Source organism: Anoplopoma fimbria, chromosome 2, assembly GCF_027596085.1.
Source record: "Anoplopoma fimbria isolate UVic2021 breed Golden Eagle Sablefish chromosome 2, Afim_UVic_2022, whole genome shotgun sequence".
In the NCBI taxonomy this organism is placed as follows: domain Eukaryota; kingdom Metazoa; phylum Chordata; class Actinopteri; order Perciformes; family Anoplopomatidae; genus Anoplopoma; species Anoplopoma fimbria.
Window position 1 is genome coordinate 2,716,582 of NC_072450.1, and position 11,154 is coordinate 2,727,735.

The 11,154-nt window shown below is 40.4% G+C and overlaps 1 protein-coding gene across 1 annotated transcript; it reads left to right on the forward strand.

Moving 5' to 3' along the window:
- Nucleotides 1–4,684: 4,684 nt before the first annotated feature.
- socs4 (suppressor of cytokine signaling 4) lies at nucleotides 4,685–5,875 on the forward strand. The gene has a single exon (XM_054619956.1). It carries the CDS (start codon nucleotides 4,685–4,687, stop codon nucleotides 5,873–5,875), a length of 1,191 nt encoding a protein of 396 aa, XP_054475931.1.
- Nucleotides 5,876–11,154: the final 5,279 nt, after the last annotated feature.

Consider the following 11,154-nt stretch of genomic DNA (forward strand, 5'->3'; position numbering starts at 1 on the left):
CCGCTATGGCTGGTTGTTATAGGCTGAAGCTACTGTCAATCAAGCAAACATGTCCCAAAATAGTACATTTTCTTCCTAATGAAACAGTTGTCCTGAACGTTACCACAAAGATAGAAGTTAGCGAATGAGACCCGATTGTGTCATGAAAAAAATATTAAGTTGGTGTTTCCATTGCGAATTTTAGTTTCTCAGCAACTTCCATTCATTTAGTGCTGTGTCAGAGTTTGCATCTAGTGGTCGTTGGAGGAACTGCATCTTAAGTCATTAAGGTATAGAATTAGACCAGAAAACAAGTTTGTGACTGAAGAAAACACAAAGATTGGTACTTATATATTTTTCTGTTTTTAAAGTATATATGTTAAGCTCCTAAGTCTTCCACTTGAGATCACACGTCTTTCTCTCTGTGGTTCATCTGACTCACTGTGTTTCTGTGTGTTTCTGTGTGTTTCTGTTTCTGAGTGTGTGTTTTTCTTCGATCCATTATTCTCCGCAATCAATTTGTGCTGTCGTTCAATGAAGAGGCTGAATGTTTCATGGAGTGTGCGGTAAACGGAGAGTTTCTGAGAATCCGTGAATGACATGATGAAAGTGTTGCCTAGTAACAATAAACTTCCTTTGATGTAGTGGGATTACATAATAAATACAGCTGATGATGCAGCAAATAGCTCCTGCAAGATCTGACAAAAAATTAATTAATTTGGTTGTGATTTAATATTTATTGTATTGAACTTGTATTTATCTGCATAAGTTGTTTTAGTGTCTCTGCTCAGGGACGGCTCTGTAGCTAAATGTGATACAATACTTCTCTTCTTTTCATTTGAGATTAATGTTTATTGTGCATGGTCTCTGAAAAATACATGTAATAAACTACACTTTTTTGTTTGAACTCAACGTAACTCTAAATACTGTTTAGGGTTGATGTCATGAAATACCGATGTTCATGGTCCCCACAGGAAAGTATTTCCTGTTGGCTTTTATTATCTCTGAAATCATGCGATCTGTATGTGTGTGTGTGTGTGTGTGTGTGTGTGTGTGTGTGTGTGTGTGTGTGTGTGTGTGTGTGTGTGTGTGTGTGTGTGTGTGTGTGTGTGAGTGTGCACCTCTGTGTCCGTCCACAGCTAATCTTTCTTTTGCTGCAGCAAGCTACATAATATTTTGGGTGTCCAATTCTTACTGCAGGCTCAAGGACCACTCATGTTAGTAGCGACTCCCACTTTTTCAAAACACCTTTTACTACCTCTTTTTATACTTCAATTAACTTCCTGCTGACTGCTCATTCCCTACTCTTAACCGTCGTTGCAGACACATCTGGCAGAGATCTGCACTCTAAATATTGCACCTTTCTAGTTGTTACAGTTTAAATTATTTATTGTTATGTTTGCTAGAATTTTACGTTTAGTTTTTTTGTTTTTGGTCAAACTTTGTTTCTTATCTTGTTTTGTTAAGCATCCGTGGGCTGCATCTTTGCATGACGAAACTGCGTTGCTAGGCAACAGCTGGGGTCCATGTTTACTTCCCGTCAGCTGACGTCCTTCACATACACTGCAACAGGAAATAAACTAGGACACATTCGGAATGTTTACGTTTACTGATGTGAAATGGTCTAAAAGTTAATTTTATAAATATCTGCTAAACATCAGCATGATAGCTTTGTCACTGTGAGCATCTCAACATACTGACGTTAGCACAAAGCACATTGCATTACGTTTTACAGATCTGGGACAAGATACAGGTCGAATGAATTTTAAGACATTGAAATGACGGAAATGGGTGAATTTTAAAACCCAAACCACTATTAAAAGAGACAAATTTCGGGCAATGGTCTTAATTTGCATTAGTTCACCTATCTGACCTTTTTTTCTGAGGCTGTTGAATTCTTTAATTTAAAGTTCAGAAGGTTTAGTTTCAGTTTCTTACCTCCTTATTTTTGGAGTCAGATACATTGATCCGGCCGTTTGCTAGAACATGTGGACTTACCGTCCTGCCGGCTGTGTGATAATGTGAAGAGCATTAAATATTCAGTTAAGAGGAAGTTGAGTGTCACTATATTATCTGAGATGTCAGGCATTTATTGATGACTATCCTTTATCTGTTGGAGATTAGAGGTCACACAAACACACACACACACACACACACACACACACACACACACACACACACACACACACACACACACACACACACACACACACACACACTAAACCACTGGGAGTAATATTATGTGTCTGATAGCTGTAGTCTATTTGTTTCATGAATTATAGATTTCCCAAAATGTCATCGACACTTTATGTATGACATCACCTTGACAGATGAATCCTTTTGGCAGCACTTGCAGGAACTTTTAACCGGGAAACTCAAAGGTTGTTCAATCAATCACTGAAGCTTTTTAAAAGCTTGGTTGTTTCCTCTACTGTGCTGAATTGTTAATTAGACAGAGTCTGCTATTGGCTGAAGCAGCTGGTGTGTGCAGGCTGCTTGTAAACATGAGGAATAACCTGTTTTTAGTTTGGCGTCCTCCGCAGATGGACTAAAACTGATTTAAAGCTCCTTGTGAAATGTGCTTTGATGCTTTAAGTGAAGCTACGGGCCTCTGATGGAATTAAAACAACTCAAATACAGCGTGCAGAAATAGAATTACAGGCAGAAAATAGAAGGAGCAGTCAGTAGAGTGCAGGTATCAGCCTGCAGGTGTGTCTGTAACAACCACTGTTGTAATGCGTGATTGAATGGATACAACCCACTACTGGCTAACGCCCCCTGTCTGGACACCAGTTGGCTGCAAAACGTCGTAAAACAAAATTTCATTTAAACTCCATAACAAGCGCAGATGATGCAAGCAATCGGCTTTCAGTTGCCGTATAAGACAAATCTTACAATCTTGTCTAAAACTAAATTAAATCACTAAGCTGTCTGACCAGGAAGCTGCAGGTGAGCGGCGGTGAGGTACTCAGCAGTGGGTGTACTGATAGTTCTGTTAGCTGTTAGCCAAACACACCGTCCAAAACAGTAAAATTGAGCAAACTTGTTTTATTTTTATTTATTGCTTTGTTCTTAATGTATCGATTGGTTTTATTGTTCCATCTTTTGTACCGTTTCATCACGGTTTAAAATGTACCATCGTTTTTCTTTTTGTGGGGCCTCACTGAGGAGTTTTCTGTTGTTTTGTTGCCTTGCTTTGTCCATCAAAGCACTTTATAAACTCTGTTTTTAAAAGTGCTATATATATAAAGTTATCATTATTATCAATAATAGCTAACAGCTAACGGAACTACCAGAACACACACAGTGCAGTTTGATACAGTAGAATGTGGGATTTGCCATGGACAGACTAAGAGGAGCACACTCACACACACAGACGATAGCTAGTGTATGATCCTCCTGGAGGAATCAATAATACCAATAACTCACTTTGTGAATGAAAAAGCACTCTACAGCTGCTCTGCCTTATCTGTGCTCTTTGGTATTGGAGACGGAATCTGTCAATGAACGTCTAAAGGAGATGCAAGAGAATAGAAGAGGAAGTCTCACTGCCATTAACCTGAAAAAACTTACACCCCTCCCTCCCCCATCTCCACCTCCCCATCCCTCCCTCCCTTCCTTCCTTCATTCATTCAGACCCAGAGAGGAGGAGAGGAAACGGCTGCCCCCTCGGGATTCAGCATCATAATTATATAGGAAGCAGAACAGTCTGCCGTCTGTTAGAGCTGGAGCTGGCTGCAGGCGGGTCACACGTGTCCGCTAATGTGCAGAGAACAACTGGTCGTAACATGGATGTGGATGTCTGACACTGTTTGGAAGGTAAGATAATCTCCTGCATTAATCTTCATAAGTTCATAACAAGAGAGAGTGATTACCGGTGATAGTTAAACCTCCTGCTGCTCACAGATGGTTGTAAGAGACCATTTCTGCAAACTGCTGCCTTGTGCAAATATATAAATACCAGACTGTTAAAACAATAGCTCTGTAAGCAGTTTAACAAAACTTTCCTCCTGAACCATCTCTGAATGAAGCATGAAAAGTCTGTTTTCTGTTTGGATGTTAAACCAATTTCTGTGTTTGCTTTTTGAACGGCAGCTGATCAATTTTTGTCTGCAGGCTGTGTCTGAGCTCTGCGGTCTTAATTTAATTTCTTGCCACTGGAGATTATCAGAAAAAATCTCCACATAAACCAGTTAGTCCTGTACCAGATGATTAGATAGCCGTTCTGCACACAGTTTGAAAAAGTTCTAAGTGGGGTTTTTTTTGGTCTGGGTGTAACCAAAATGGATCTGATAGATACATTTAAAAAGTGCTGAGAATTAAGAGTAAAGAATCCAGCATGGCTCCGAAAAATATATATTTAAGATATCATAGGTTTGAAGAGGGTTGTTTGTGGCACCATTTAGGTACTTACTCACATGTTTCTAACGAGAAATTTTCACAAAATGGTACTTTCTGGCACAAAAAAAGACTTTGCAATGATATTTTGTGGAACTATAGAACTCTTTGTGGTGAAGAAAAAAAGGTGATGGGGCGTTTGTGAGACAGTGGGTAAAAGTTGAGTCTGTTTCTCTTACCTCCCGTCTGGACAACTTTTAGATAATAGACTAATGTGTTAATGTTGTGAGTCATGGTCCTGTAATCTTGTCATGACTCAGACATCTGTTTTCCTTAATGCTCCACAGAGTAAGAAGAGGAAGCAGCCATGTCAGAGAAGAAGCCACGAGGCTCCGACACGCGACCCAAATCTGGCTTCCGCAGTTGGAGTGCAGACAGTTACGTTTGGCGGGGCAAGAAACGCTCCCGGAGCTCTCGCAACGGGTCGAGTCCCGGAGGGTTCGAGGCGGAGGCGACGGAGGAGCTGGGCGTCCGGTCGACTTCCTGTCCGAGGCGACGCAGAGAGAGAAAGTGCAGCTGCGGTGCTCTCGGCGATGCTTTGACCTCCGCTGACATTGATGTGGTTTGTCGGAAAGCCTTGTCCCGACGCTCTCTGAGGCAGAAGTTTCAGGACGCTGTGGGCCAGTGTCTTCCTCTACGCTCTCACCACCACCACCACCATCATCACCACCACCTTCCGTCGGGCTCCTCGCGACCCTTCTCGGTGCTCTTCTGGTCCAAACGCAAGATCCACGTCTCCGAGCTCATGCAGGATAAGTGTCCGTTCTCGCCCAAATCCGAACTGGCCCGATGTTGGCACCTTGTCAAGAATCACGCCACCCACCCGAGTGTCCTCAAGGACATGGAGGCTCCACTCAGACCCAATGCCTCATCCTCCTCCACCTCCCCAGCACAGACCCCTCTCTCCTGGGAGGACATCTGCTGCTCTCCCGGGCCCGGAGGCACCAGTCTGGAGGACTGGGACCCTTCTTGTCCTCACGGGGGAGCGGAGGGCAGCTGTGGTCACACCGACTACATCCTGGTCCCGGATCTGCTTCAGATCAACAACAGCTCCTGTTACTGGGGCGTGTTGAACCGCTTCGAGGCGGAGGAGCTGCTGGAGGGCAAACCGGAGGGCACGTTCCTGCTCCGGGACTCTGCCCAGGACGAGTTCCTCTTCTCGGTCAGCTTCCGCCGCTACAGCCGCTCGCTGCACGCACGCATCGAGCAGAACAACAAGCGCTTCAGCTTCGACGTTCGCGACCCGTGCATGTACCGGGACCCGAGCGTGACAGGACTGCTGAGACACTACAGCGACCCGAACACCTGCCTCTTCTTTGAGCCCCTCTTGTCCCGGCCGCTACCGAGGTCCTTCCCTTTCACCCTCCAGCACCTCTGCAGGGCGGTGATCTGCAGCCGCACCACCTACCAGGGCATGGACGACCTGCTGCTGCCTCCTCAGCTCAGGGACTACCTCCGACAGTACCACATCAAGTGTGACGGGGCATGTGCTGTGTGACAGGTCCAAAGCAGGCCTCATACCAGAGGAGGGCAGAGATGGGACAAGCAAAGGCAGGATCTCCTGGAAAGAGGCAAGAATATTGCCCTCTGAATTGCAAGTAGCTTCACTGTTGCAGATCTTTGATGTCAAAAAGGTGCAGAACTGGAGAGTTCTTTAAGATGTTTAATGATCTTAATGCATCAAGAGAGAGAAGAACAGAACTTACAAAGCCTTCTCTACAGATCCATATACTTTGCGAACACATGGACAGAATATTTCTGCCTTCAATGCTAAGGGACGATTTGAAGCATTGGATCTTGACAGCGTCTGGAGCCAAACAAGATACGCAGAGACACCTGTAATTAAGCAAACATTCTCCAAAACACTTGCCTTAATATCCTTAATGGATTCTCACTAAAACATGAAACTTTAACCCCAACTTTATGTGGAATATTGACTCTTGATGTTTTTCAACATTCAGCATTTTCCACCTTTGACTTCAGGTCGATCTGTTGGTCATCGTGTGAGCATCTATTGTCTCTAGTGGCCACTAGAGGAACTGCACCTTTCATGGTTTCCTGGCTGAGACCAAAAATCATGTACTCATAGAAATAAAATAGGAGTGGAACAGACATTCCCATGTATCAGGATGACCAGAGTGGCGTCCATTTTTATGTACTGTTGCCATTGAGACTGTTGTAGCCTGGTAACTTGCGTAAAGACTGAGTTGCGTTCTTGCAGTAAAGACTAAAACAAGCAGTGAAGTATTATTGTTATGAAGCATTGACAAGCTAACTAGTGTACAGCTGGCTAGTTAGCTAGCTTGCTAATTCCCCCATGCTTCAATGCTACACTTGTTACAGAAAATGAGTCAAACAGCAGGCAGCACTGAGTCTAATGGTCCCTAAACCTCACTCTCCTGTCACTCTGGAGAAGAACAAGCTAACTAGCTAACTAGCCAGCTATCCGTCTCCATCGCTGCGTTCGCTCTCTTCCTGGCGAGCTGCGATAGCACTTTACGTCCCCATTGATGTGTGTTGTCACCATAACTTACAACAATCGCCATTTTCTTTTGCACTCGTCAAATGATCACAGAAAACAGTTCAATGTCCGTTCTACTCCTCTTCTATTTCTATGCATATACCATAGTAGAATAAAGATGTGATGCTTCGCTGATGACTCTGTCCTGCACACGATCAATGTCTGAGGTATAAGGACTCTGAACAGATATCCAAATATAATGAATTCTGCATTAACTTTCCAACTAAACAAGACTTATTTTTAGACTTCCTCTCTATTGATACATAGTGATCGTTGCCAACATATAAATAATGTTGAAGTAACGAATCACAAAAATCAAACCACATTCTCCTCCAAAGCCTTTGTGTGAAGACTGAGGTTGTGAATCTACATTTACCTCCTCGAGGGACGACTTGACTGTTTTAATCTGCTACACAAAACAGGTACAAGGACTCTGTTGGCAACAAATATGGGTCAGAGAAAGAGAAATACATGGTGACAGAAAAGACTTCAAATACTGCCCAACAGCTCTTCATAACAAACACAAATATGAACTTCAATGGAACAGTTTCATCTCGGCAGCCACAAGATGGCGGCACAACTGCACCGATGTGAAGACTTCACCTGCTTCACTTGTCTGGACTCATCTGCTTCCTCTTAGCTGAACGCTCCTTTATTGATGAATATTTCAACAATCAGTTGTGCCTCTTCAGCTTTCACAAGTATTGTTATTGAGATAACTGTTTATATGTTGGAGGTACTTGTGGCCCTGAGAGCTCAACTCACTGCAACCCGAGCGTGACATGTCAAATTAAAGCTGAATCATGCAACAAACAACATTAGTTTATTTCTATTAAATTAATTTAACTAATTTCCATTGTGTTTTGTGTGACTTGCAGTGTTTCTGTATTTTACATTAAAAGTTTTCACTGTGAAAAAACAGTAAATTACTGGAAGCAATTTACTAGTAATTTACTGTCCAACAAAGTATGTGCTGTATCAAAAGAATACAGCAACTCACTATAATTTGCTGAAATCATTCCAAAAAATACAGGTTTTTTTAGTGGCATCAGTTTCACCAGCAACATACGTACAATTTACAGTATCTCTACTGTATCAGAGAAATACGGTAACTTATTATAATCAAAATGGACAGTAATTTGTCAGCAGTAAGCGGTAAATTACTGTGAAAAGAAAGAAAGAAAGTTATGACTCCCAGAATGCATTGCTTTCACATTGATAAAGTAAAAGCATAACGCAGGAGGATAGTGTTATTTCACTGTAAATTTAAATCAAAGTGTTTTTCTTATCAGAGTAAGATGTTGAAGATGTATTTTCTAAAGTTGCTTTGAGCTCTCAGGGCCACCGTACTGAGTGGAGTCCAAACTAAGCAGTATTCTCAAAGTATCTGAATCATTTTGTGTCCTCCCTCGAGGATTATATTGTATTCATCACACCGATACACAAAAAAACAATAAATTCCATCTAAACTTCCTCTGTCGTCTGACTGTCTCAGGTCTTCTTGTCACCTCTGGACCGATTTAACGTTGCAGCTGAAGTCGTGCTCATCCATCCGAGCCCGTTCACGCTGCAGCTGTGGGCCTTTGTCATATCAGACAGGCTAATGGTACGGAAAGTGCTGCTTTTGAAGTGTATCGCCTCTGAAAACAATTCATCCCGCTCTCCGCAAAAGGACACCTCTAAATGCCAGCGCTTCAGCAGAGCAAAGGGAGAGATAAGGACATGAAAAAGACTATTTCCGCTTCATAAGTGGGCTGGAATTCAGATTTTTTTTTCTTTCTCCACTGATTCATGTCGTTCAGCCTCTCTTCAACTAGCAGAGTAAAAAAAAAAATCTGCCCTGAGGCGACATGCATGAATACAAAACAGTGCATGAATAATCATCACACGGCCATTTGGTCTCAAGTTAGTTTTTTTATCAGTATTTGTCAAACAGATTTGAGCGTTTACTTCTACATGCTCCAGGATATTTGCTGGTCTGTTGCATTTTGTGTTTTCCTCTTCATCAAAGTTCTCTATTATACCATTAATGTTTCAGTTTAGATGTAAGGAATTAAGTTCAAGTTCTTAATTGTCACCTGCACAACAATTACAATAACAATCTGAGTTCTTAAGCTCCCTTCAAGTTTAATCATAATACCAATATTTATAAAAAAAGAAAATCAAGAGAGTACAATTTTATTTGAATCTAAGACATTAAGACATGATGCAGCATTTTAAAAAACGGTATGAAATATAATATATTAGTAAATATAGAATAAAGCCAAATATGGCAAACAGGTTTACTGTAATCAAACAATTTAAATGTATAAACTGTTCTGTAAACAGGTTGCAGAAAGGTATGCACTTAATATATACAGCCTAGTATGCACTTAGATATATAGCCTACGTGATGGATAATATACTGTATATATATATATATATATATATATATATATATACACACACACATATGGGGTGTTTGGTCTTTGTTCTCTAAGGACGTTAGACAGTCGGAAAAAAAGTGAGACTTCAACATTGTGGCCACTTTACTGTCAGACTGTCTAATAACTAAGAATAATTACTATATTATGATTATTTTCATTGCAATGATTAACAACAACATCAGCTGACACCGAGAGGCTCAATCATTTTACATGTCAGGGGAAGAAAGGTATAAATAATAAAATGAATGCATATTTTGAACTGTTCTCTAAATTTAAGGGTATATTTGACCTTCTATTGCTTCAATTTAGCTTTTATTTCTTTCTTGTGAACAAAAGTGATTTACTGGAGGCAAACAGCTGATGAACTTCTGTCAGATCTGAAGCCACAGACGAGGTCTATCTTTGTCCGTCTCCATGTCAGCGCTCAGTCAACGGACAGAGTTCAGGAGCCACATCTATTGATTTCCATCAACCACATGCATGAAATATTAATGTTGTCTTGTACCATCCAGTTATAGACAGCTTCATTTTTCAGCAGCTGCAGAACAAACATGTGTAGTGTTACATTAGATCCACAATACATCCAATATCCAAATCTGAGAAATGAAACATAAAGTCTTCTGTAATCTAAAACACACTTTCCAGGACTGTTGCACACGATCACACTCTGATTCTTACATGCTGCTGGTTTTCAGTGACGGAGTACTTCCTGTTGCACTAATCAAATTCTCCCCCGAGACGCCGCCCAAACAGGCGGGTGGAGAATCAGCCAATGGAAGGTTGTCTTTACAGCTAAGATGAACATTGATAGCTGCTCGAATGTATACATAATTAAAGGTGTTAGTGAGAGAACATGTGTTTCTGTCTCATTTAGCTGTGTTTGCAACGTGAAAAAAGTGCTCTGAAATACAAAATGTGTTGCTGAGAAATCAATTCTCCACTCAATTCAGATAGAAAAATATTCAAATCTTCTGCTCTAAATAATTATAGATAGTTAAGAGTCTAACTTTTCATACAATGTTTGTATTAGTTATTAACTATAAAGATGATTAAAACAACTGTATGAAATAATACCAGTATCCTCTGCGTCAGACATAAATGTGTGATGATCCAGCTATAGAATAAACTAATTACTGGTATATTAATTGTCTTTTATTGTTGTTTATCTGTGTTAGACTGATTTATATATTTTATATTCTGACATATATGTTTTAGTGTCTAACAATGCAAACATTTTGTCTGTAGTCCACGTTAATATTTAACATAATTATCCCTCATTTATTTGCTTTGTATGTGTTGTTTTATGAGATGTGTTGCATGTCTTCATCGTACTTGACTATGTAGTATAAAGGTGTCCTAAATAATGTTTCTACTTATATCAATACTCCCTCTGCTCTTTTATTTGTTCTGCATGCTTTTTACATTTTATTGTCGTAATTTCTAGCCTCAAAAAATTTAAGTTTATTGTTGTCAAGTTTTTATTGCATCATCTGTGGTGTAATAATATTGCTCTGTAAATAATTTTGGGCTGTATGATTGTAAACATAAAAAGGTATAAATAAAGTTGAGTTGAGTAGTAAATTATGATGTATTATTATAGTTTAAGCTACCCAGCAGTATACAAAGTACAGTACCAGTCAAAAGTTTGGACACACCTTCTCATTCAATGGTTTTTATTTATTTTTTGTAGATTAATATTGAAGACATCCAAACTATGAAGGAACACATATGGAATTATGTGGTAAACAAACAAATGCTCAACAAACCAGAATATGTTTTATATTTTACATTCTTCAAAGTAGTTGAATGAGAAGGTGTGTCCAAACTTTT

Bases quoted from the DNA above. Each gene is read 5' to 3' on its own strand.
- socs4 (XM_054619956.1), top strand. From the start codon at position 4,685: ATGTCAGAGAAGAAGCCACGAGGCTCCGACACGCGACCCAAATCTGGC.